The sequence below is a fragment of the Neurospora crassa genome, linkage group II, assembly GCF_000182925.2.
Source record: "Neurospora crassa OR74A linkage group II, whole genome shotgun sequence".
In the NCBI taxonomy this organism is placed as follows: domain Eukaryota; kingdom Fungi; phylum Ascomycota; class Sordariomycetes; order Sordariales; family Sordariaceae; genus Neurospora; species Neurospora crassa.
Genome location: NC_026502.1, coordinates 1047037 through 1073876, shown reverse-complemented (window position 1 = coordinate 1073876; position 26840 = coordinate 1047037). Strand labels below are relative to the sequence as shown.

Here is a 26840-nt window from a genome sequence, read left to right as displayed (position 1 = left end):
ATTTATTTTCCTATTCTTATATAGGGAATATTAGAGTATTAATAGGGGTTACTACTCTTCGAATTTATTAAAGCCGGATTTCTAGTAGGAAATTTAATTGCTATTAGGGACTTTAACCTCTACTATTCTAATTAGGATTTAAAGAATAGGATTAGCTTAAGGGCTATTCACTTTCTTATATAAGTATAACGTTGGAGATTTAATTTATTTACCCCCCGTAGTAAGCCGATTAAATTTAGGAATGCAATACGAGGAGAGAGGGATAGGATAATCGATTATATATAACTATTACCTAGGGTCGAAGTTAAATATTAGGGAGTATAGCGGTGCGAGTAAATTGGCTCGGACTATTGCCCTTAGGAAATTTAAGTTTAAATAGGAAGAAAAAATAAAAAAGTTAAAAAAAAAGGAAGATATAGTTAGAGTTTTATAAATACGGAGAAAGTGAAGGAAGCGTTAGAAAAACGGATATTAGTCCTAGAAAGGATTAATATAGTAGAGGACTTTAAATTCGCTTTTCGTAGGTTCGATGGAAAATTTATAAGTATTATAGAGGAATTTATTTTATATTAGAAGAAAAGTCGAGGGAAGAGAGCGAATTAGTAGACGTTAGGATGTAAAATAGTTATAAAAGAAGCGTAGAAGATATATTAGGAGTAGTTTAAGTGCCGAATAATATTAAATTAGAGGGAATTTATTAAAGTTATAATAAAAAAGAAGAGGATTATTATAAAAACTTAATAGGTTATATAGCGCAATAGTATTACTAAAGTTTCGAAGAACTTAAATCGATTCTAACTATTAAAATAATAGGCCTAAATTTAAAATTACTAATTAATAGATCTACCTAAATTATTAGCCCTTTAAATTTACGAAGGGGTAGTAGAAATTAGAAATTATAATAATAAGGTTAAAATTTTTACCAATTGCTTTTTCCCGAAGGTAGAGGTCCTAACAAATTATTTACTAAATTGAATTAAATTACTAAAAGGTATTAACTCAATAATTATTAGTAATTTAATTAACGAAGAGGACGTTTAGGACGTATTTTCCCGGATAGTACTTAATAAAGCCCCTAAGGTCGATTGGTATTTAAATAGATTTTTGAAACTATATAGGTAATTATTCCAATAGGCTATAGTATATTTAATATCCGCTAGCTTCCAGTTCGGCTACTTCCTATAATAGTTTAAAAATACGAAAATTATTATTTTTAAGAAGCTTAGAAAGAGCGCCGCCTAATAAAAGTTAGTAGGCGTATAGAGATTAATATCGTTATTTAATAATATAGGAAAAATTTTCGAAGTATTTATAGTTAAGAGATTTACGTAAGTAGCTAAAGAGTTTAATCTCCTACTAGAGGGTTAAATAAATAATTGGGTAGGCTATTCAATAGAATTTATAATCTAGGTAGTTACTAATATAATATATATAGTTTAAAAATTTAGAATTGTAATGTTTTTTATACTTTTTAATTTAAAAGGAGCGTTTAATAGAATTAATTATAGGTAGCTTTTATATATTCTATAGGAAATATAGTTCTTAATATAAATTATTAGGTAGGTAGCGAATTTCGTTACTAATAGGAGGGGTTCCCTCTTCTTTAATAATAAAATATTTTACTTTTATATAATTACTACTAGCGTATTACAAGGCTCCCCCCTCTCTCTTATTCTATTTATTCTCTTTATTACTTTATTATATTGGAAGTTAGTAGTAATTCTAAATATAATTATAATTAGTTTCGTAAATAATATTAATATTATAGTAATAGCCTATATTATTAAAGAGAATTGTCGGATATTATAAGTAGCGTAGGAAGTATATTTAAAATAGGTAGGGGCGAGAGGTATAGAATTTGAAGTAATTAAGACGGAACTAATGTATTTTATACGGACGAGGGTATTAAGGACGGAAACTCTCTAATTTAGGGATATTGTACTTTAATTAACGGAATTAATATAATTCCTAGGGGTATGGCTAGACTATAAATTTAATTATAGGGCTTACGCGGAAGTAGTAAAAAAAAAAATAATAACTTAAATAAATGTATTTACGAGATTAATAGCGAAGATATAAGATTGCTCCTTTACTTAGGTAAGGGAAATATATACTAAATATATTTGTAGTACTATTATATATAGAGCCTCAATATTCTACTAACTAACCGAAGTTAATAGGAAACTACGAAGGATTGTAATTGGGTTGGCGAAATACTAAATTAAATATTTAAAAATTATTGCCGGAGTATATAAAGCTATACTAATAAAAAATTTAGAAATAGAAATATTTTATTTACTACTCGACTTCTACTTTAATAAGAAGGTCCGAACCTTCGAAGAAAAGTTCACTTAAATAAATTAAACCCGGTTCGTATAGAGGATAGTAACTTAGGTCTTTAATTACATTTAGGTACAACGATTAAGAAGTTAGTTATCTGCTAATAAATTAGAAAGTAGTATAATTAAAGTATAATAAGTTGAAGAATAGGTACTAACGGAAAAATTATTAGTAATAGTAGCTAATTCCTCTTTAAATTTAAGGACCCTACTATTACTATTATAAATCCTAGAACTAATAGCTACTAATTAGGAGGAATAGTTAGAAGATATAATAAATTGGGAATAGGTATTGTATTATAATTACTATTTAATAGCGGCGGTAGCGAAATTAGGGTAACGGTACGAATTTACTATCGCTAACCTTACTTTTAAATTTAGTAGAGAAGCTATTTAGCGATATATAGTTAGTACGAAAAAGAAGAAGGGAAGATGTTGAAAATTAGGAGAAGATAAAGAAGAATTATACTTATTAATTAAAGCGAAGAATTCCCTCCTTATTTAAATTAGGACGGAAATTATCGGCCTTCAAGCCTTCCTTTATAGGAGGAAAGTATTGGGCGTTCTAACCCCTATTTATACCTACGGATTTAAAAAGGAGACTTTTACTTATATTGTCCTAAATTATTTTAATGCGGATACTAACTTTTAGAATAACCTAGAAATTTAGCTACTAATAAAGGAGGAACTCTAGGAGTTCCTAAATAATAGAATTAAAGCCGAAAGAATTTTATTATAGGTATTAAAATTAGGGAGGTTAAGAGAATATTATTTAATAATCGAATTAGAGGAGGAGTAGTACAAAGAGATTGTAAGGTACTCCTAAAAAGAATATAGAATATTAATAATATTAAAATAGAAGGATAGGAGTAGAAAGGAGACGATTGTGCTAATTACGGAAATTATTTAAGTTGTAGTTATAGTAAAAATTGAAAAATACTATTTAATAAGTATTTAATTACATTTAAAAAGCTATTTAAATAATTTTATTATACGAATTTAATTTATAGTAATTTTATAACGCTATTAAATTTAATTATTATTTATAAGAGGGCGGCTGGGAGGGTCGATAGCTATAGGGTTATTAGGAATAGAATTACTATTATTAGAACCAGAGATTATACGAATAGGAATAGTAAAACCGCTACTATTAAATATAATATATATAGGAATAATAGTACTACTACTAAAACCGGACGTAATCCGAACTAGGTTTATAGTATTACCGCTAGGAAGAGAAGGGATACAATTGTAGCGAATATCTCTTATAATTAATTTATAATAACCTTTCTATTAAAAATTAGTAATACTATAATTAATAGTACAGGGAAAATATTTGTAGTTAGTAGGCAATTCGTTACGTTTTAAATAAGTATATATACAATAGGTGAAATTATTAATAATATAAACAAAGGTATTTAAATTGAATTCGAACTTATTTTAACTACTTAATACTATAGTAATAATTACCGCCTAAATAGCATTGCGGGCGTTATATAGGCCTATAGGAATATTTAGTATATATATTTTATAAGTATAGGAGTAAATAGCGTTTTAGGTACTACTAATTAGGATAGAAGTTAAATAATAATAAAGGAAAGGAAATACAGAAAATAAGAGACTTACTAATTACTAAAATAAAATAAATTTTTTTAATAATAATTTTACAGAAGGTATTAAGGGAATTAAATTTATTGCTACGCGGAACGGAAGCGAAATTTAGAGTATAGTAAAGGTAAGGAATTTTACGAACGATATTAATTAAATTAGTATAAGAGCCGAAGAGAACGAAGAAGGAAGTTATATTAGTTTGGGGGAGGATAATTACTAAGGAAGTTACGAAAGGTACGAATAAAGAATATAAGTTCTAAAAGTATAATTATAAGGGATATAGAGCCCGGGGACGTGTTAGGGGAGGGACCTTTTATATTGGAAGTTAAGTTGATCGGACTAGGGCGATAACGGCCGGAGGAAGTTATCTTATTGGAAGGTACGATAGGGAGGAAGGAGAAGAAGGATTAGGAAGGGGCGTTGTATAGGGGATTATATAGACGAAGGAAGGGGGTTTTTACGTTATTGTAAATAAATATAAATCCGCAGGGTAATAAAGTAAATAATAGGGAGGAGGTATTTGTAAATAGAGTAAGGAGGTAGAGAGGTAGAATAATAAATAGGGAAATAGGACGGGGAAGTAGGAAGAAGGCGGAAGAAGGAGTAGTAAGGAGTGAAATAGAAAGGTAGTAGAGGAAGTAGTACGCTTAATTTAATTCTATTCCTATTATCTTTATTATTCTAATATTAGGATAACGTAGCGGTAGGAGAAACGAGATTAGTTCGTTGTAGCGGTGGGTAAGAACTATTATAATTGTAAGTAAAGTAGGAGCGGTGTAGAGAATTACAACCGAGATAGAGCTAGGGGTTTTTATTCGGCGGTGCTTAATACTATACGGTTTTCCCTCTAGAGAACTGGAGAAGGACCCTATGCCAATAAGGCGCTATAGTTATAGTATAGGGAATAAGACTATTAATTAAGGATTTATTAATTTATAAATCTAATTTACCCTCTAGAGTGTTTACTCTAATTTATATAACGAAATTAAGAATATCGATATTAAGAATAATATTATATAGTTGAATTAAGAGTACGCCGCTAGTTTAACTAATATTTAAAAGCTATTAAGAGAATTTGAAACCCTTAATTTATAATATACTTATACCCTCGACCGCGTTAGTCGCTTTAAGTTCTTAATCTTTATATTCCCCTAGTATTTATAGATATAGTATAGAAATCCGATAGTTTTGAGTATCGATTATATTTATAATATAGGTCTCCCCTCCTCTCCCCTCTCTAGTTCAACTAATTAATTTAATTGATTTTTAAATTTTATATTTTAAATTAAAAATATTTATAATTATAGGTATAAGTTCTATTAATACTACCTTCCCCGTTATGTTTAATTTCGGTTATAAAGAGAATAACGAATTTATAAATTAGTTATTTAAATACTTTAGTAATTTCGTCCGTTGTATTACTATACTTTACCCCGCCGTTTATATTACTAATTACTCTACGGCGGAGAGGTAAACTCTCATACATTACTTCCCCAACAATCAACCCCAATTCTATCTCTAGTATATATTCAAGAATATTATTAAATATATTAATAATAATTAGGACAGTCCCTTAAACGACTATAATTCTCTTAACCCCAAGACTATTGAAGTTGGCGGCCCTAGTATTACCGACCTAATTAAACCGCCGCCGTTACAACCGATTGTTATAATTACTATTACTAGCGCTGACCCCGCTGGTACTAATATTGGTACTAGTATTGGTACTAGCACTAGTACTAGTACTAGTACTAGTATTAGTACTGGCACCAAACTCTAGATACTACTAGGGAGACCGACTTTCAATAAGGTAGTAAGACACTTTAAAGCTCGCTATTTAGAAGGTGTATTATATATTATTAACCCGTTTAATTAGGATTATAGCCCGGGCGGGTTACTATATTTTATTAAAGTAATTTACTATATCGATAGGATTGATTACTATAAATATTTGTAGGATTATTTAAATAAGACCTTCTCTATTCGCTAGTCTAATAAGTAATATTAAGGTCTAATTTTTTACTACTATTTTGGTTACTAGCTAATTCCTATATAATAGAGATTTAGAACTACCTCAATAATACGTTCTAGCCTATCCGCTAATAATAGGCACGGTCTTATACAAAATAGTACTACAATTATAGTATTATAACTACTAATTAATCTAAGTTATTGTACGTAGAGTTTAGATACGTATTCGATAATCTATATACCTTACTTTATAATATATTTAATAAAATATATATATTTATTAAAAAGAAGTAAAAGGATTACGATAATAAAGTTGCCCGTGAGAGTTTTGCTTTAAGGGATAGTTATAAATATAACCCTCTATTAATAATTATTATAGAGAAGGTTTTGTGGAAGGCGCTTACCTTTATTTAAAACTAATATAATTGGGCTAAGATGTATTTTATAGGTGAGGTTCTAATAACCTTCTATACGTATAGTTACTCTTAATAGCTTGGATTATTTTATTACTACGTATTGGCGGTTCGTATAGTATATAAGCGTAACGATAATAGAGTAAAAAGAGTAGTAGTCTAAAAGCTACTCGTTTTAGAAGATATCGACCAATACTAGTATTTGCCTAAGGATTTAGTAATTTCCTATCTCTTTTTAACCTATAATATTAGAAGCTATTTACTAATAAAATTAGGCGGTGATTAACCCTAAACGGTATATTAAGGACCTTAAAATCCTTAAGCGAACGAAGAAGGCTAAATAGAAGGCAATGGACTTACCTCCCCGATTTATAAGACCTACTCCCTTGCAGGCTACTTAACCTAATTCTACTTTTAGTATTAGTAGTTAAGTGGGTTAGATAGGCTATATAATTTAATACCAACCCCCTTTTATAATTGGTTAGAAGGTGAGCCTTATTAAGAATTAGAAGGGTATAAAGCCTAGCGACTATTTACCCTCTTGCTAGGAAGAGGGATATATTGTTAGAGGTTATAGCGGCCCGGTAGTATTAGTAGTAGAGGTTCCCCGTATTTTTAATATTAATTTGCTAGTTGGTATCCTTTGCGAGGTTATTTATATACCCTCGTTACCCCTATTTGGGTAGCCGCCAGTACTAGAGCTAGAGTAGTAGAGTATATAATTATATATATATATATAAGGTAAGTCATAAAATCATATAAATTAGAGAGCTCTAGAAAAAGACTATAAAAAATAAATACTCCTCTCCTCTCTACACACTTCTTAATACTATATACGAATTTAGTAATATAGGGTATAATTGGGTATGCCTTAGCGGTATGCGTTAATAGATTTGGTATGTATAGGTATACGGGGCTAGTCTGTATAAGAAACCCTACTTTTTTGCGGGGATTTCAATAACAGGGACCCCTGCACGCCCGGCACGCACAAAATATTTGACGTGCCAGCTCCCCTGCTTCGTACTCTTACCCCAAGCGGTTAAGTAGTCTAGATATAGGGGAAGGGGGTAGTCTAGATATAACCCGCCTCGTTCCCATAGTTGCAGCGGTGTGGGGTGCATCCCGTTGCATCTGTGGAAATGCCTTTCATCTGCTGGGATTGTCCGATGGCCTCTTGTCTTGACGAAGTCTCTTTTATCAATCAAAGTTGATTCGACATTTGATGTCTTGATCTCACAACGTCAGGATGGCCACGAGAAATATTTTCCAATGAGCCCGGGAATCTGTCAGATACTCTGCCTTGGCGTTATCGTTGGCTTCCCAATTCAATGGCAATCTCGTTTCCATGTCCCAGGTGCTCAACTCGGCAGGCAGATTGGCAGCGCCCAAGGTACCTAGCGATCGGCATCTTCGACTGTCCACCCGCGGAAGTTGGTCCTACCGACCCCCAGTGTACATGTGTATTGAGATTTCCTAGCGAGGCGCCCTGGTCGCTTCTGACCCAGGCTACTACTACCTTTGGGCCAGAAACCTAACCGCGAACGTGTCGAACTCTTTGAGGAACTGAATGGTATCAGTCATGCTACCACTCATTACCAGGCAAGGTATGTAGGTAAGTACTTCCGCCTCACTGTCTTGTAAAAAAAGAAAAAAAAAAGGGACCCGGGCGTGTCAGATGTGACTATCTTGTAGAGGGAGGGTAGCATTTGATGTGTGCCATTTGTGCCATCACCCTCGAGTAGCAATTGAGCACGGTACGGCGTTTGATGTTAACTTACGATCTTACAAAGTGCTCCCAATACTTGAGGTAGGGAACAGTACCACCCGCGCTCGGACTATGCGGCTAGGTGGACTGTTGCCGAGCGAGCAGAGGAGACAATGACGTTATGGCCTGCGTGCTCACGCGACCTGACTGCACTGCAGTCTTTTTTTTCTTCTTCTTTTTTTTTCTGCTTCTTGCCAAGTACACTCAATTTGAGCGTCTTCCAACCTGAAAGCCAACTTTGGACCTGGCCGTTCAAGCTTGTGCTCAAAAGAATGTGACCGATATTCGAATCATTAGGTTTGGCGGCACTATGCGCGTGTGTAGCCTTCCCCTCTTCCTCTAGGGCTTTCATCGCAACTTGCACTTGATCTTGTTGAACACACACGTTTTACTTCGCAGCACTTCCTAGCACATCCATGGCCCAAGCAAGCAAGCTGGTGACTAGAAGAGCAGAAAGTGAGAGTGATATCTCGTGAAGGGAAAGAATGTGCATGTAGTAATGCACGCAGATGCTGTAAGCGGTAGTATTACTACATATTTGCTGTACGAATCGAATGTTCTGGGACCGCTTTGTTCGTTGCTCGGTCTCCGCTCGCATGTCTGGGTCTGCCTGGGAGGTCAAGTTGGGCTTGGATCGCGCTGCAAAAGGATCACAGCATTCGTTCACCCTCCAACCTCTAGCCTGTCTGCGAGTTGGAAGCAGTGGAAGAAGTAGGTATTTGGCATTCCGGGCAAGTGGTATTTCCAGCAGTGTACATATGATGCTACATTATTTCTGAGGGGTTTTGTGGCTGTTTATATCTGTGATGTCAGGCGTAGGCCGATTCCGATTCAGGCACTCCTCGCACTGGACGGGACTGAGTCTTTTGATGACAAAGCCCACGGTATAGAAGAAGCGCCCGACTCCCTTTCCTTCATGCCTTTCAGACAACCACGATGACTGAGATGAAGAGACCGAATCTTTGTGACTTTCGGTTCAGGGGCAGTGAGGGGGTGCCAACCCGCCTTCTCTCATCCTGGTTCGTACCTTAGGTACCTCTACGCCTACCAGCGCCTGTACGTACACCGTTGGGTCTTGAGCGTCCGACGTTACAGGTGCAAGTTGGAGATTCACACTTCGACTCGCTCTCACAAGCAGCAAGCCAGGTTTCTGCCGACCGAAGCAGGGCCGGCCAGGGATCCAGCCGTGCCAGCTATACACGTGTAAAATGTTCCCAATGCAGGGTCTGCCAGAGAGGGCGACTGTATTTTCAGTGGCGAGCGAGTCTGATTGAGTCATTGATTGGCCTGCCGGGCGTCATACTGGGCCTTGGCTGCTCAGACGTGTCCGGTGTTCTACAAAATAATGGGTAGTACAGCTGCATATCGCAGTACATCAGGTAGGAAACGGCATGTCCACACCTCTGGTGTAGTGCAGAGGTACGTACACAGAGGTAATAGTGTGGTGTAGAGTCAAGTACCAGTGCCACTAACAGTCAATGGCCTAGACCCCACACAGTTCTACGCTAGTGCGCCATGAATCCCCCCATCACACTGCGGCAACTGCTGCCGTAGGCGAAGCCCGCAATTAAGTCTTACTTCACAATGAATTCCATGGATCTTTTTAATCCGGCCATTCCCTCACATGGAAGACGGCCTTTTCCTTCAACACTACCCACTCGTCTGAACGACATTTGATGCGCTCAACTTAACGCCCGCCCCCTCAGGCACCACCGGCATCACAGTAACGATAACGCTACCCTCGATCTTGAAACTGGGTTTTCACACCAGAGTTATCCCGATCCTTGCATCTCCCCATTGCACTCTTCGGCGCTCGCTCACGTGTCCCGCCCACAACCCTCGACGAGACCTCTTTTACTGTCCTCGATCAGTGGCAACTCAAGTATCACCGGACCTCGAATTTCCTGTTCGCATACCCTCGCAGGAAAGCCCGACGAGCTCGGGCTTTCCCAGGTACATATCTATCCACGACACACCCCCACACAACCCCGGAACAATTTGGGAAATCAGCAAAAATGGGCAGCTCATAGTCTCCAGAAAGAAGTGCCCTGGGACGCTTTTGATTCCACTGCTCGTCAACACAGAAACCAGACCGTCCGTTCCACTTCTACTACCAACAGTAGTCCATTGCATCTTGTCCATTTTCCACCTCCTACAGTCTACCAGACCGAAAACGTTCCAGTCAACGACAAGCCGCCGTGCTGATCAAGTCGAACCGCCAACCCACCTGCTACCCCTGCACTATTTCGTCGGTCAAACCAGCTTCCCCTGTCTCTCTTTGAGCATCTCCTTAGCTCTGGCCGGTTCTGGCTCTCGGATGATTCACCCCCGACTCCTCAACGCTTGCTTCGCCGACTAAGAGCGTCCTGTACCCAACCGCTGCAATCGAAATCCATGACAGCCCTGGCTACCATGGCCGGGGGCAACAAGGCCGTCATGAAGAGGAACACGAGAGCATTTGTTGGTGACAACACAGAGCAGGCCCTGGTTGGGTCTCAATCAGAAAGGTTGGCGAAGGAAGATGAGAGGGCGGACGTGGGACCGCACAGGAAGGGCTCCATAGGCACATTCACAAGTCAAAGCAGCCGCTCAAGCCGCCAAACGAGCCTCGAGTGCTCACCCATGACTGCCGCGACGTCATTGGATACGGATCTGTCAGATTTGAGCAAAGATGAACACTTTAGCCTCCCTGACGCACTTCGCGATATCGAGCCTCCACATGCCGTTCAAGCCTACAGCCACAGTGCCAAAGCTCCCTTGCGGCCAAATCCTACTTTCCCGCTCATTCCCTCGGAGGGGCGCCCCAAGAACTTCGGTGTCGTTGTTCCTGGGGTATATCGAAGTAGTTTTCCACAGACCGAGGACTACCCATTCATCGAGGGCCTCAAGTTGAAGACCATGGTGTTTGTACCCGGATTAAAACCCTTTTTTCTCTTCCAACATACTGACAAGGGTTTTTCAGCACATTGGTCCAGAAGGACTTCCCCGTGGGCTATGATGCTTTTCTCAGCAGAAATGGAATTAAGCATCATGTCTTTGACATGAAGGGCACCAAGAAAGAAGCCATCCCCATTACGACGATGAAGGCCATCCTCCGGCTGGTACTCAACCAAGCCAATCACCCGCTTTTGATTCACTGTAACCACGGAAAGGTAAACATCCCCTCGACGATATGTTGACTTGGTGGAACGGTCAGGCTGATATCGGTTGTGCAGCATCGCACCGGCTGCGTGGTTGGCATCGTTCGTAGGACTCTTGGCTGGGACGTGAGCAATATACTCGAGGAGTACCGGAGTTATGCCGAGCCCAAAGTCCGCGAGACCGATGTCAACTACATCCAAGGATTCGAAATGGCTCAAATTTCGAACCTCTTCTCCAAGGACATGAACTTGCAGCGATGGCGATTTGGGTCGCCCAAGTTCGCCCACTCCACGGTCGTGGCCATGATTTTCTTATTATTTTGGTACCATTTTTCCGGAATTCCCCTGCCAACTTCGGACGCGGTGGATCGCAAGCTGCTCACCCAGTAGCTTTTCGGCGTGGCCTTCGGATGCCCGTCAGTTCTTTTTGGTCATGTTATCACACTTTTTAGCCCCCACAACCCCACAGGCATCATACAGGCTCAGCGTAGCTTGATCAGGCGGCGAGGAGAATTCCATTGTCAAAGGAGAATGAAGTGGAAGGATTTTGGTTCAATTGGAATACGGGATCCAGCGAATATCCTTCTTCGGAGTGAGTACAGCGGTGTGGCGTTGCAATGGGATCTTTCGGTACGGGAAACCTGGAGGGCTGGCAGACGGCTTTCATTCAGGGGCATCACATGGCCACGAACCCAGATCCGGAGCTGACAAGCTTGCAATCGGTTTTACTTGCAGCATGGGAAAGATAAACTAGGATGGAGAGCGGAGACTATCAAGTGCTGAGTGTCTCCTGGCGTTCGTGTGTCCTTGGTTTACATGAGGGCGGTTTCCTATGTTCATAGTCAAAACATGTTTATGGTTTTTGCATTTAGTTATACGCTATTCAAGCTTCCAGCTCCCAGAAGAGTGAGCAGGAAATCCAGCACCCATTTGGCGTCTACTGCTCAAAGCGAACTCATTCAGAAGTGTGACTTGGCGCATTCCCGAGTATTCCCTGTCTGCCATATCCCACCCTTTGACGCCGCCAAAATGTTTGCTCTTCATGGTTTAGTATGTTACAGACACACAACTTCTCCCGCCAAAAGAAAACCTGCAAAACAACAAACCCGTCTAGTCCCTCACCTTCCAGCAACTTCTGGATGTGCAGTTACTTGTAGAATATCGTCGGGCTGTCCACTATAGCACGTCAGAGCACACTCGCTCCTGTATGGCAGGCAGATTCTCCTCAACCACAGCGAACGCATTGCTCCGCACTGCTCCGCACCATCTCAGCCGTCCCTAAGCCTGAGGATTCTTCATTCGCTATCGCTGTACATGCCCCACTTGTCCATCTCCTTCCTCTCCTGCTCCTCGGCCTTGCGATCACCCGTCACATAGGTGTATGTGCCCGCAATCACGTTGGCCGCGCTCAGACCCATGGCCGTAGCCCGCACCGCGCCGCGAGCCGAAAACTTGTTCTTGAGCGCGGCGGGACGGCGGCGGGCAGCGAGGAGGAAGTAGATGCCGCTCCAGGCGGCCGTCATGCCGGCGCTGTCGATCTTGAAGCCAGCTACGCTGAGGTAGCTCGAGAACATGAGGAGAGGAGTGAGGAGCATGGGCATGGCCTGGAAGGGGCGCCAGTGGAGGGCAGTGATGAGGGTTGCTAGGCCCATGCCGGGGAGGGAAGAGGCTATGTTTGAGCGTTAGTATCAAGAGCATGTAAGTGAGGATTGTGAGTAGAGCGAGTAAGTAGTTGAGATACTTACATCCCCAAGCCCTGACGCGGTCCACGATGGATGCCTTGGTTTCTTCGGTGGACATGATGGGTGTGAAAGTATAGGATTTGATTGTTGATTTTTCTTACTATCTCAACACCAGCTTTTTCTGTTTACCAGATTTTAGCTATCTGCAGTTTGAATCGGCTCATGTCAAATTGAAGGCAGTTGTGACAACACTGGTAGATGACTAAGCAAACTGGACCCATTCCTTGTTGCCGTTCCCGTCCAGTTCACGATTGCGATCGGTCGTTCTCCATTTTTCGGCCAACCGCACGGGGGCACGAGCCATGTGTGAGGGGATGGAAAGAAACGTGAGCGTGGCCACAGCTCTCTACTGAATAGTCACCGAGTTAAGTATTGTTTCGAAAATCCGATCGATTCTTGTTCCTGTAGTCACTACGCGCGTCTATGCAAGCGAATCTACTTGTGAGCATAAGAATTATGTCCAAAAACATAGAGGTATTGAATGTAGTTGTTCTGGTTTCATAGGGTAGCGATTGTTAAACACCTTGTTGTACATGAGGTACTCTCTCACTCTGACTTCCACTGATCAAGACTCGCCAATCGATACAAGTACGTACCTACACTGTTTTTTGGACAAGGACCACACCACCGTCCACTGCAGCGGTTCCCGAAAAAAAGCCACGCTTTCGACTCCCCTGTCCGCTCTCCTTGTCAATGCATTTACACAATCGCGACTGACCTGAACCCGGCATCTAGCATCAGAACGCTATAGAAATCGTTCTCCCATCAGGGTCTGTGATCCCAATAACGACCAATTATTTGTCGCCGACCTATCGCCCGGCTTCTCCTTGTCCAGCTTCAACAAACCTTGACGTTGTCACGGACACCGCCTTTGCCTCGTTGCGTCACTAGTACATTCCCCGGCCCTTCGCAACGAAAGGTCGACCAACCAGACGATCCGACGTTTAGATTTTACAAAAGCACGTTTCGCCTTGATTCTCGAAGATAGTCATCGACAACACCCTTTTAAAGTATTTGAGACTAGAATCATAAGACAAAGGGCACATCATGCCCGCAGCCACAACCTCTGGGGCTGATGCCTCAAACGGATCGTCCGCCCACAACCGCCAGCACAACCAGGGCAACCAAGAGCGCAAATACACAGCCGAGCAGAAGGCTGCGGTCCTGCGAATCCGGAAATGCGAACCCACCGCCTTTTACGAGATCCTCGAGGTGTCCAAGACATGTACCGACGCCGAGATCAAGAAGGCCTACCGCAAGCAGTCCCTGCTGACACATCCGGACAAGAACGGCCACGAGCACGCCGACGAGGCATTCAAAATGGTGTCGCGCGCCTTCAGCGTTCTGGGTGACAAGGAGAAACGCGACAAGTATGACCGCTTCGGAACCGACCCGGACAGTAGGTTTGCCAGCGCGCAGCAGCAGAATCCGTTTGCCGGCTTTGCAAATAGGGGAGCAGCAAGGGCGCATCAGGGAGGCATGTGGGGAGACGACGCAGACATCAGCCCCGAGGAAATGTTTGCGAGGTTCTTTGGCGGGGGAGGTTTTGGTGGGGGTCCCTTCGGAGCCGGTTTGTGCACCACCTTCAGTCAACACGACATGGGTTTTCGGTATACTGACATGATTTTTTTTCGCTACAGCTTTCGACGGAGGGCCGCAGTTCGTCTTCAACTTTGGCGGCGGGCCTGGTATTCGGGTGCACCAATTCGGCGGAGGAAGGCCCAGGACTCGTCCTCGGCAGGCTGGACAGCAACAAGAAGGAGGCAATAGTATGTGGAGCACATTGATGAGCCTCTTGCCCATCATTATTCTCTTCATCTTCCCCATGATCTCCTCGCTATTTTCCGGAGCAACAACGGGGCCATCAACACCGGCCATGGCTTTTGAGCAGGCCATACCCCCTTACACAATGGCACGTAAAATGCCCAACGTCAAGGTCAATTACTATGTCAACCCAAACGACGTCAGGCATTATTCTGCCTCGAAGCTGTACAACTTGGATCAGAGGGCCGAGCACATCTTTGTGCAGCAGCTACAGCAACAGTGCGAACGAGAGATGACAGAGAAGCGGCGGTTGATCGAGGAGGCCCAGGGGTGGTTCCGTACAGATCAAGAGAAGTTGGCCAAGGCCGAAAGGTTCGAGACACCAGCTTGTATCAGGATCAAGAACCTTTATTCTCCAGGATCGAAATACTAAAACGGAGGTTGATATCTGCCTTGCGGAGAGGGTCGTCGTGATGTGGAGGCTGTTTGTGTTGGGCCCAAACGCTGGGTAGTATTAGTGAGCTGTAGGCATAGCATGCAGTTCCGTGGGAGACCTTCTTGAGTAGACCAACAGACGGAGTGGACGTCGAAACGTATACTTGATGCGTACTGGCTAACGTCTTATGAGAAATGATGTTTGTGTAATCCTAATTCAAATATCTGTGTATTTACATGGGGTTCCTGGTCACTGCTTCTTCATGACATTCTTACCTTTGAATCGGGAAATGGCCATAAGTGTTGAGACTGCTGAGGGCCGTGGGCCATGGCCTAGGATAAGCCATTGTACCTACTAGCAATTCTCTTCGTGGGATCTTATCGATTACCTCTACGCCCAATACCTACAATGGGACTACAGTACCTACGTCTAGGTCACAACTCGGTGGCAGACGGAAATAGTACACTATGTACCTAGACATTCCGGGTTCCTGTGTCAAGTGGAATTGTTGAAAACACAGCATGGATGCCTGCTGGATCGCCTAGGCAGGAGAGGAGATGACGAGGCCTTACGGGGAGGGCAAGGGAAGTGCCCTGGTGCTTCCCTGGTGAGGGGTAGCTGCTGCTGCTGCCAGCCTGCAATGAACCATGAGCGTGGGAGGCCGTCAGAGTGGCCAACAACGTAATTCGCCTAGGTATTGATGCAAGCTGCTTCCCCCCGGATAGGTCCTCATGCCCAGCCAAGCATTACACCAGCCTCCGACTGTCCAGCCTTCTATTAGGTTGTATAACATGACGTTGCCGTTTCTTTTCGATCACCCTTTTATACTACCTATCCTTTCAGTTGGTGGCAGCAGTCAGCCCGTCTTCCCGTCTACAACCGACTGAAGTCAACACTCTATCCACTTGCGCCAACGGGGCACCGAGGTCGCCACGATTAGATAAAGCCCCCGTCCCACTACGACGGGAACCTTGAGGGGTTCAAGTCCGCCGGCTTCCCGCTGCAGCTACGCACTGCCACCACTTTTCCAGCTGCTGGGATTCCGTCTCGTCTCTTTCTCCATTTCACATTGGCGATTTCAGCATTGGAAACCATCTCGAACTACACACAGACGGTCAATCGTGACTTCTAACTTACATCTCCCATCACCGAACTGGCTACATCCAGGGACGTACAACTGCTGGCCCCAAACTCTTGATCTTGTAAGTTAGTACTTAACCTACTTGAAGAAACTCACAAAGTATCTTCCAATCGCTTCTGCGCTGGATCCTAGTGAATCTAGTGCATAATTCACTGACGATACCCATGTTGGGCCCCAGTCTCGTGCTAGAATCGCAGCGCTATCCCAGCAACATCCTAGAACCTGGGTACGTCGCGCGCCAATGACGCAACTGTTCACTTAACCTCGAACCGCTCATGACCTCGCTCGACCTTCACAACGAAAGGCTACCTTTTGTCGGCTGAACCGCGTCTCCACGGCTAGGACCGTTTGGGCCTTGGGATCTCTCTGGAAGGCCGGAAAGAAAATACAGTATACACCTGTTCCGGAGCCCGTGGTTCGTAAAGTCTTTAACAGGATCCTATTCCATCACAGTTTAGAGGCGCTGGCCGGCTTCCTCGGGCTTACATCCCATCGACCGCCAACACTTTTTCGATAACTGGCTTTTCCTTCGACATTCGTTACCAACCCTTGGAGACATGGTGACCAGAAAGCCTCTTCCAGCCAATGCTGCCCTGGATCCGGCAGTTCGACGAGAACCAACCTGGTCTTCCGCCATGGACTCGGAAGCAAGCATGGCGTGGAACGACGAGCGCGAAGGACAGCAACGCCAGGGCGGATCAGACGGACAAGTCGATGATGTGCCACGATCTCTAAGGCCCGGTCCAAGTTACTCTAACTTATCAGGCGTCGAGAACGAAAATGTGTGGGCCGATAACAGCGCGGAGGGGAACAAGTCTGCGACTGCTGGACAGCCAGGTGACATTAGCCGGGTGCCGACCGTTCTGAGGCCCGGCGGCAGCGCCCAACTGTCAAAGTCCGGTGCGATGGAGTCAGATGAGGTAGGACGCGATATTAACCGGATACCAACCGTACTGCGACCAGGAGGTTCCCACGGACAACCAGAAACTAATCCGTTCAAGAAAAAGATGTCAGGAAGTACGCCGGGCAGCGAGGGAGAAGACACCTTCCTGTCACAACCAACATATTTGCCACCCGTATCACCTGTACTATTCCCGTCCCTTTCAAACTTGAGCTTGTCTGAAGGTGCCGAACAGAGCAAAAACCCCTGGCAACCGTTACTGAAGCAAAGAGGAGACAGCCCTGCACCACTGTTGATTTCGGATCTGCAACAAAATCACACCGGAGGAGACCCTTGGAAGTCTACAAACGCATCTCAGCAGCCCACCCCTGGACCATCGTCGAGCCCGCCAACATTGCTCTCATTGCCTTCTCAAGAGGATTCTGCAAAGTGGGGTGAGCAACGTTCAAGCAAGGCTCCTGAGCTTCTACCATCAACTACAGGAGAGGAGACACTTGATGGTTCCCATGCATGGGATGACTTGAGTGATATGTCCAGAGACAAGGCACCGGGAAACCCGCCTGCAACCACGGGAGACGGTTGGAACTTGATCGATATTGACATACGTCCCGGCCCCCCATCACGAAAGAGCACCTGGGAGGATTTCGCCGACGACGACGACGACGACGACGACAACGAAGAGAGCTCTCCTAAGGTCATCACCGAGAATACCATTACGGCACCTGCCGCGCCTCCTACAATAGCAGCTACTGTGCCCCCTACATCACCGCCTGCCGTATCTTCTACTGCAACATCTACCGTGCCCCCTAGTTCAACGCCTGCCGTCGAACAAGCTCCCCCACTTCTTGAAAGAAGAAGGGAACAGGATGCACCCGATTTACCACCTAGGTCTACCGAAGCGCAGGCCAGTCTATCTGCGCAACGAATACGCCAGGTTGACAGATCCGAGACATATCAAATCAAGAGAATTAACTGGTATGACACCACAGCGGAGATCAACCCGAGGACGTCGCCGATTCTGATTCAGAACGCCAATGGGCCGTGCCCGCTTCTTGCGCTCGTCAACGCGCTTATCCTCTCTACTCCGGCACATCAGGACAATACGGTCCTAGTGGAGACCCTTCGATCACGAGAGCAAATCAGTCTTGGGCTACTTATTGATGCCGTCTTCGACGAACTAATGTCTGAGCGGCGATTGGGTGAAGATGCCGTTTTACCGGACGTTACCGAACTCTACAACTTTCTGCAAAGCCTTCATACCGGAATGAATGTTAACCCACGCTTTGTCCCGACTAAGCAAATGGAAGACGCCTTCAATCGTACATCACTCACCAATTTGCCCCCGATGGAGAGAGGTGGTCAGATTCCGGGGACGTTCGAGAGTACGAGGGAGATGAGACTGTATTCCACTTTCTCCGTTCCCTTGATCCATGGTTGGCTTCCGCCTAGAAGTGATCCGGTGTATGGTGCATTTGAGAGACAAGCGGCGTCGTATGATGACGCCCAGAACCTTCTGTTCCGTGAAGAGGAGCTGGAGGCCAAGCTGAGCAGCCGCGATGAACAGGGCTTGACCGAAGATGAACAGCAAATGCTCCAGGATATTTTCGCCATCAAAGATTTTTGGAAAATCTCAGCCACACAACTTACCACATGGGGACTTGATGTCATTAGAAGTTCGATGAAGCCAGCGTCTGTGGCAATTCTCTTCCGGAACGACCATTTCGCCACTTTGTACAAGCACCCGCAGAATGGAAAACTCATGACACTTGTCACGGATGCAGGATACGCCACCCATGACGAGATAGTATGGGAATCGCTGGTGGACGTGAACGGTGAACGAGCCGAGTTCTTTTCTGGTGACTTCCGCCCAGTCGGCGGCGCTTCGCATGACCTCAGCACCAATTCTGCAGGCCCGCGGGGATCAAGCTACACCGACAGCTCATCGTATGGTACCTCGGGAGAGGGCAGTGGATGGACGACGGTTCAAGGCCGTAGGGGACGGACACAGAGTGGGAATATGCACGAAGATGCCCCAACATCTCCATCACATGAACAGGAGGACCACGACCTTGCTCTAGCACTGCAACTGCAGGAAGAGGAGGAGCAGCGTCATAGAGAAGAACAAGAACGTAGACGCCGGGAACGAGAACTCTCGGAGCAGTTTATCGAGCAGCAAGCACGCACTTCGAACGGACAGCAAAACCAGGGCCGCGGTCAAGGACATGCCCGTGGCGGTAGTCTTGGTGGAAGTGGTAGCTTACGGGCCGGCAGAGGTGGCAGTACCGCAAGTCTTGGGAACCAAAGAGCGGCGGCCTTGGCATCACGCAGCTCACTATCGGTCTCTTCCACGGCTCCGTCTGCGCGCCGAAGCACCAGCTCGATGAACGTCTCTGTGAACAATGGTGGAGGAGCTAGTCCGACAGCGAACAGAACCGGGGTTAGAACCTCGGGTCAAACAGTGAGATCGCTCATTCCGCCTCTTCCTGGTCAACAGTCACAGCCCTTCACAAACCGCCCAGCGGATGAAGGAGCAGAAGACGCTCCACCTAGCTATGATGTCGCTGCTACACAGGCACCGTACATTCCTCCAGAAGGGCATCCCAGTCATCCCACGAGCAGCCCTACTGTGGCTCGCGCCACTGTTGCCAACGGTGCGGAAGCCGCACCTCCTCCTCGCTCTGGAGCGGCAAGTCCTCCGCAAAGGTTGGGTTCAACCGCGGGTTCAATGGGATTGAGAAACCCGTCCCAGGCTCCTGGACATTCATCAATCAGCCAGGCTGGTAGACCTCAATCGGGATTTCCTGGTAACCCGAACATGGCCGCCCCAAGGCCGATGAGGCAGGGGATTCCGCCTGCCGCGGTTGCAGTTCCTGGGATTCCGAAAGAAGATAAATGCGTTGTGATGTGACTGGTGATTAACGTGTGGATTCTCTGTCAAGCAATCATGCTGGAGTGGTTTGGTGTCAAAGTTCGGGCGCAAGGATGTCTGTCGTGTCTTGTTGGAATGTCATCATGAAGAACGAATAATACCAAAGAGGGAGGATTGGAATTGGAAAATGGTTCCTAACGATGCTTATAAGGGCAGTTTTTTGACTTGCATAGTATAAGTCTGATGGCTAGGTAGATATTACCTGTGAAGAGAGTAAGTGTAGCGGTTACAAATGTGGTCGAACTGGGTGGTAGCAACCCCAACGATGCTGTCCAGTGTTGTTTGTTTGAAATTTACAACTCTACTTGATGGGTGAACCCTGTGGCAACGCCCGGGGGGTTGGAGGGGATTAGGCCAAACGTTAGTTATGTACCAGGTTAGATTGCCCTTGTTGGGATGATCGAAGAGTGCTTTCCTTTCATTTCATGGCTATCCAAGCACGGTGACAGCGAATCTAAACATCTCTTACAAACTGTCCGTGGTCTGTTTCTCACTTGTCTCTCTCTTGCCTTGCACTTTCTCGCTCTCGTTCTTTCCCCATGACCATACCTACTTGGGAATGTGGGGAATTAGCACCCCAATCTAGTGCAACAAGACGGTTCTGAACTAAGTCATCACCCGTACGCCGATCACCTCAACCACTTTGAAGTTGCCGTTCGCCTTCGACTTGACCAACTCACCAGATAAATTGTTGGCCGAGCGCCAACGGATTGGAGAACAATGACGACTAGTACCGTAGGTCTAATCGACAACTGGTATCCTCCCACAAGGGAGAATTACGATCTCATTCTCTCCTTATGGAAGTGGTTCCCCGTGGTATGTGTCGCGGCCCTACGAGAATGCTCTACATCACAACTGACACAACTGACCAGGCCGCCTCCCTTCAATGGGGTATTTCCTGGTACGGGATGGGCAAGACATCAGTCACCAGCCGCCTTAACCTGCCCGGCCGAATTGGCTGGCTCACCATGGAAGCACCTGGCTTCATGACCCTGGTGTACATGATGCGCACCCTCCCCGCCCAACATGGCTTCACCCTCAGCGACCTGCCCTGGCAAAACAAGGTGCTCGCCGGCCTCTTTGTATTTCACTATTCCTATCGCGCCCTCGCCTTTCCTTTTCTGCAGCCCAGCATGGCGCCCATACACATCGCCATCTGGCTCTCTGCGCTTAGCTTCCAGATTATCAACGGAACGTTGATCGGTGCTTGGCTCGCCGCCTACGGTCCCACGAGTCACGCGGCGTGGGACAGGCAGCTCTTTAGCTCGTTCCCCACGCTGCAGTTTACTTGCGGAATTGCGCTGTTTTACGTCGGTCTGATGGCGAACTTTTACCACGATGACGAGCTGCGGGAGATCAGACGCCGGGAAAACCGCAGGCAGGAAAGGCTGGCGAAGCAGAATGGGCAAAAGGGGCAGCCGGGGAAGAAGGTAGGGAAGCACTACGAGATCCCCAAGGCGGGACTGTTCAAGGTGATGCTTTACCCGCACTACTTTTGCGAATGGGTTGAGTGGCTTGGGTTTTACATGGCGGCAGGCTGGGGATGTCTGCCGGCGAGGTGTTTTTTGCTGAATGAGGTGGCGGCCATGTTGCCGAGGGCGGTGAAAGGGAAGCAGTGGTATATGGAGAAGTTTGGGGAGGAGAAGATTAGCAAGAAGTGGGCGGTTATTCCGGGGGGTTGGTGAGCTTTGCATCTCCCATGTTTTGATGGTGGATTGGAAAGCGAACCAAGGTCAGAGGGAAGGAAGAACATGGACGGCTGGTGGCATTACTTGAGTCGGCATCACGATCATGATCGATTATTGAACTACCACTTCAAGGAGCCCATGATCATGTGTTATGTGTCTGATCCCGAGATACCAATAGAGTCAGATGCCAACTGTGATTACATATGACGGGAATTTCAACGAAGCTTCCTTGGACGAGCCGTGCCCGAGGATTTACAACGGGCGGAATTGCACCCGGTGCTGAACTGCAGGTGGTGGGGACCGTTGCTTACAGTGGCTTGGCGCGGCCATAAGCCGCCAACTAACACTGGGAACCCCCCTACACCCAGGAACTTTGGATCAAAACAAACAGAACTTCTGGCACTTGGTACTGGGTAGGTTGCTTCAAAATGCACAACAATGAAAGTCAAGTCCACAAACAACAGGCGCGACCAAGCCGACGTGATGGGATGAATTCGTCACCCTCGCGAGCTCTTGACCCCTGATTAGAAAGTAAAGCTGTAAGGCTTAGACTAGATCTCTTTGCCACTGCACCATCTCATGGAAATCGGAGCGGCACGATAGCTGCGACGCGGGGCCCGAATTCAGCATCGGCGAAAGCAGCGATGCCTCTCCTAAGGAGCGACTCCTTCAAAGACATTGACTTCACTCTTCGTCGACAATTCGGCAAAGAAAACTTTAGGTATGATGAATGAGCTGTCGAGTACGTGTGGTTCCATTTTGACCGATATTCGCAGACCACATCAGAGAGAGATCATCGAGGCTGCCCTCGACGGTCATGATGTTTTCGTCCAGGCAGCCACCTCCTTCGGCAAGAGTCTATGCTTCCAACTGCCAGCAGTTATAGACCGTGGAAGTGTGTTCCGCCTTTCCAAAGCAACTGACGGTTGAAGTAAGCCCAATCTGACCTTTTCTATACAGTCACCATTGTGATCTCTCCATTACTGAGTCTCATGGTAGGTGTCACTCCTCAGACATATGGGTCCAAGCGGCTTGCTGATTACCCTTCAGATGAACCAAGTCGAAGCCCTCAAGGCATCAGATGTGGACGCTCGCACTTTGAACAGCAACACTACCCTGGCAGAGCGAGACTACATCTACGCTGATCTCGCAACTGGGCATCCCCTCATGCGGCTCCTCTATGTGACTCCCGAGCTGTGTTCCGGCGACCACTTCCGGCGGAAACTGAAGCTGGTCTACGAACAGCACGAGCTGGCGCGTATCGTGGTTGACGAAGCCCATTGCATCTCAGAATGGGGCCACGACTTCCGCAAAGACTTCAAACGGCTCTCCTGGTTCCGCGAAACCTTTCCCGATGTACCAGTCATGTGTCTCACCGCCACAGCCAACGAGCAAGTCCGTCACGATGTGCTTACCACGCTAGGGCTGGACAAGACGCCCGGCAAACTCAAGATCTTCAGCATGACAGCCCACCGACCGAACCTGCACCTCGAAGTGCGTTTCACCAGCGACGAAGCCAACGACCGCTACGACGACTTTGTCACCTGGCTCAAGGGCGTGTACGACCGTCGAGCGGCCGTGGATCGAAAAGCCGAGCTAGACGCCATCGGCGAGCGCGTCGAGAACGTACCGGGGATTATCTACACCATCTCTCGCGACGAAGTCGAGTCGCTCGCGGCCGCCTTACGACACGACGGTATCGGCGCGCGGCCCTTCCACGCAAAACTGCCGAACCAGGTGAAGGAGGAGACGTTGGCCAAGTGGATTGCCAACGATCCGGGGTACGATGTCATCGTGGCTACGACGGCCTTCGGCATGGGAATCGACAAGGAGAACGTGCGGTTCGTCGTACACTGGCGGCTGCCCAAGTCGTTTGAGGGCTATTACCAAGAGGCCGGGCGGGCGGGTCGTGATGGGAATGCGAGTTATTGTTTTCTTTACTATAGCCGCGAAGACCGGGATAGGGTTTGCAACTTGGTCATGAGGGAGCCAGTGTCGAAAAACGCGTCCGCGGATGGCATCATTAATAAACAGGCAAGGCAGATGAGTCTTAGTAGGCTGGTGGCGTATTGTGAGGATACCGGTTGTTGTCGGCATGCGGCAATTTGCAGGTATTTTGGGGAGACGCAAGTGCCTGCGTGCGATTACGCGTGTGACTGGCATAAGGATCCGCAGGGACTGAAGAGGAGGATGGCGAGGGGGTTGGCGAGTGAGGAATGGGTTAGTACTCAGCGGGAAGAGGGCATGTACGATGAATATTGGAGTGAGTAGGGTTGAACTTGGAGCCTTGGAGTTTGCTACCTGGTTGATGTCTTGGTTGACGCAGTATTTGAGGTTTAAATTCAATATGATACCCATGCTTTCGTTCATAGTTTGCGCGCAGTGGTTCGGCAACATTGAGTGGGCAACACAATGAGAGAAACGCAGTTTATCGTTTTCGGTGACAGGTAGGTATCTTGGCAACACTTTATCGTACATCTAGAAAAAATTTATAGACCTCCGCCCGTTGTCCTCTTTCTCACAGGAATTCCCAGCTTGGGTCTCTCCGGTTCCTCATTGTTTTCCATAATCCACGGCATCCTCTTCATAGCTTCCTCCAACTGTAACCCCCACTCCAGCCAGGCGAGTCCCTGGGTGACCGAGTCGCACAAGTCGTCCATCTTGTCGATGTGTTCGCCCTTGGTAACACGCTCTGTCCTCTCTTCTCTCTTGCCCATCAACGTGCCGACGCCGAGGGACTCCGGGAGGTGCGCGGGAGCCGGCATTTCTACGGCGCTGTTCCTCAATTTCTGCTTGGTCAGACTTAGCAAATTGTTGACGGCGACAGGAACGGCCCTTACGAAGTAGTCGGCCATGCGCTGCATCTCACGGTTTGCGAGACCGAGCTTTTCCTGGTTCTTCAACCACGAACCCAAAAGGCACATCCGGGCCTTCTTGACGTCCTTGATCTTCTTATTGATTTCCTTCTCGTCAACGTTGATGGGCTCCTCGAATGGGTTGAGAAGCTCGTCATCCTTGTCCTCCTCGGGTGAAATTTCGTTCTCCAACCTCGAGAAGCCTCGTTTCGATTTTGGCTTCATCTTGACCCTGTTAGGACTCATCAGGTCGCGAGGTGTGGGTATCTCATGCCCGTACTTGTCAACGAGGTAGTTGACCACGCGCTTGGGCGGCACGGCAACCACAACGCCCTTGAACTCGCCGCGGTTTTGCATGACGCGCAGGATGGCGTAGATCATGGATTCAAGCATGTTTACACGGACGGTCCACTCAAAGATGCCGGCCGCGTTGGCGGTACGGAAGCGCTGACGCTCGATGAGGATGTGGGTTGGCTTTTGGGGCAGAATATGCTCCGTGATAAGACGGTAGGCCATGTCAGCCATGGCGTTAGGGGCAAAGTTCTCGCTGACGGCGTCCGTATTCTTCCCATCGATATTGCTCACCTCAAGCCAGGGGAGAAGGTTGAGGTGGCGCCATGCGTGCAAGTCGGCCACACGCCTTGTAGTGTTCTTTATATTATAAGACTGTTGATTGTTGAGATTTTGTTCGAATGTGGACCCGAGGACGCCGTTCTTCCCGTCCTTGGTCCCTTCAAGCATCCCGAAGAAACTAGCCGTGTCGACAATTTCTCCGCCTTTGGGCCTCTTGAACATGATTTCCCCGTCCTTGGGCCTGTTGATCCTGATTTCTCCGTCCTTGGGCTTGTTGATCCCGATCCCTCCGTCTCCAGGCAAAGGATACTCTTCGGCCATGGCCTTGCTGTCTTGCATGACTGGAGTGAGAACACTGTAGGCGAAGTTCTTGAGACCCATGTCGATGCTGAGAATGCGAGAGTTGGGAGCCAAAGGTTTGTGCTCTCTAGCCGCGGTTCGAATACGGTTGTATAGGAGAAGCTTTGCACCAGTCTTTGGCAGACCACACCGGACCATGAGCTCCTGCAACTGGCCGACGGACAACTTGGCCAACACGGACGGCTTACCCGCCATGATGTACAACTAGCCGGTAATACCGGACTCGACTCAAGCCAGAAATTCCTCACAAGCTTTTGCCAATACAGCCATCTGTTGGAACCGGGCCTTCCCTAGCAGTCGACTGCTTCGAATGGCTTGAGCTGATATTCTACGCTTGACTCTCTTCGAGTGCTCCCACAAATGAGTGTAGTGGCTGATCAGTTGAGTGCATCTCTCTCTCGAGTTATTGAGCTGGAGAGTCGTGAGATGCCCCGAGCGAGGTGAGATAGCGAGTTCTGTGTTGTGTCGATTCCGTCTCTTGCTGCCCCAAATTGATGGAAGTTTGTAGTTGAAGTTGAGAATACCACACTACCCAGGATGTCTCGTCTATGGTACCCAGTACCACACTGTTTGTTATCGTATGGCTGATATCGCTGGGTAAATCGTACATGAAAGCAAGCAATTTGTCTGCACTCTACGGGCTTGGTCAATGCTTGCCAAGGATTCCATCACGTCGTAGCTCAAAATGCCTGCCGGGCTTCGAGAACCTTGCTGGCACGGGACAGCCGGCGGCAGGCAAATCGACAGCGGGGCACATCAGATGCAGACGGAAGGTCCCTTAGGTTGTTTGACGCCCTTGCCCTTTTCTTCTGATCTTCCAGTGGCATGCAATTGACCAAACAAAGGCGGCCCTGTTCCTGCCTTCCATCCCAACGTCTCGCGGGGTCCAAGCTGCCTTGCACACTTGGTTCAGAAGCTCTCAAGTCGTATCTTGACATTTTTGAAGTTTCATTTATAACCGACAGCCTATCTATAAACTTTCCTTTCCCTTGCGGGTTGTTCCGTCGAATACCCGGATGGAGAGACTTTGCTTACATGATCGACTTCTACGCGCTTCGGCATTTTGCGTTCCTTACTTACTGTAACCCACACTTGCCAGTCCATATTCAACTTTTTCCCGTACTGTCTGTCTCCCTGTAACTCTTGTGTAGAGGGAGATGGTCTCCATGATATCATTACTCAGATGATGACAAAAGGGGAGGGAGACGAAGA

At 46.4% G+C, this 26840-nt stretch overlaps 7 protein-coding genes across 9 annotated transcripts; 5 read left to right on the top strand and 2 right to left on the bottom strand.

Annotated features, from left to right (window-relative positions):
• The first annotated feature begins 9716 nt into the window (after positions 1-9716).
• Positions 9717-12209, top strand: NCU03333 (tyrosine phosphatase). The gene is made up of 3 exons (XM_951349.2): positions 9717-11002; positions 11062-11251; positions 11315-12209. The coding sequence occupies exons 1-3, from the start codon at positions 10494-10496 to the stop codon at positions 11627-11629; spliced, it is 1014 nt and encodes a 337-aa protein (XP_956442.2). The 5' UTR covers positions 9717-10493; the 3' UTR covers positions 11630-12209.
• NCU03334 (hypothetical protein) lies at positions 12073-13193 on the bottom strand. Its single transcript, XM_951350.3, has 2 exons — positions 12985-13193; positions 12073-12908 (listed from the first exon to the last, which is right to left on the bottom strand). The coding sequence occupies exons 1-2, from the start codon at positions 13037-13039 to the stop codon at positions 12535-12537; spliced, it is 429 nt and encodes a 142-aa protein (XP_956443.1). The 5' UTR covers positions 13040-13193; the 3' UTR covers positions 12073-12534.
• A 425-nt stretch (positions 13194-13618) lies between these two features.
• NCU03335 (ER associated DnaJ chaperone) lies at positions 13619-15548 on the top strand. Its single transcript, XM_951351.2, has 2 exons — positions 13619-14551; positions 14622-15548. Exons 1-2 carry the CDS (start codon positions 14029-14031, stop codon positions 15176-15178), a joined length of 1080 nt encoding a protein of 359 aa, XP_956444.1. The 5' UTR covers positions 13619-14028; the 3' UTR covers positions 15179-15548.
• Positions 15549-16075: 527 nt separating this feature from the next.
• Positions 16076-20572, top strand: NCU03336 (hypothetical protein). Its single transcript, XM_951352.2, has 2 exons — positions 16076-16383; positions 16501-20572. The coding sequence occupies exon 2, from the start codon at positions 16880-16882 to the stop codon at positions 20129-20131; it is 3252 nt and encodes a 1083-aa protein (XP_956445.1). The 5' UTR covers positions 16076-16383; positions 16501-16879; the 3' UTR covers positions 20132-20572.
• A 28-nt stretch (positions 20573-20600) lies between these two features.
• NCU16525 (steroid 5 alpha-reductase) lies at positions 20601-22046 on the top strand. The gene is made up of 2 exons (XM_011395371.1): positions 20601-20968; positions 21025-22046. The coding sequence occupies exons 1-2, from the start codon at positions 20873-20875 to the stop codon at positions 21835-21837; spliced, it is 909 nt and encodes a 302-aa protein (XP_011393673.1). The 5' UTR covers positions 20601-20872; the 3' UTR covers positions 21838-22046.
• Positions 22047-22233: 187 nt separating this feature from the next.
• NCU03337 lies at positions 22234-24209 on the top strand. Of its 2 annotated transcripts, XM_011395220.1 has the most exons (4): positions 22234-22561; positions 22617-22735; positions 22801-22835; positions 22891-24209. In XM_011395220.1, exons 1-4 carry the CDS (start codon positions 22485-22487, stop codon positions 24109-24111), a joined length of 1452 nt encoding a protein of 483 aa, XP_011393522.1. In that variant the 5' UTR covers positions 22234-22484; the 3' UTR covers positions 24112-24209. The 2 variants fall into 2 exon arrangements, with proteins under 2 accessions (XP_011393522.1, XP_011393523.1); XM_011395221.1 differs by lacking the exon at positions 22801-22835 and having other exon boundaries at positions 22617-22771; positions 22840-24209.
• Positions 24210-24263: 54 nt separating this feature from the next.
• Positions 24264-26207, bottom strand: NCU03338. 2 transcript variants are annotated; one of them, XM_011395223.1, is made up of 2 exons: positions 24681-26207; positions 24264-24629 (listed from the first exon to the last, which is right to left on the bottom strand). In XM_011395223.1, the coding sequence occupies exons 1-2, from the start codon at positions 25821-25823 to the stop codon at positions 24330-24332; spliced, it is 1443 nt and encodes a 480-aa protein (XP_011393525.1). In that variant the 5' UTR covers positions 25824-26207; the 3' UTR covers positions 24264-24329. The 2 variants fall into 2 exon arrangements, with proteins under 2 accessions (XP_011393525.1, XP_011393524.1); XM_011395222.1 differs by having other exon boundaries at positions 24274-26171.
• Positions 26208-26840: the final 633 nt, after the last annotated feature.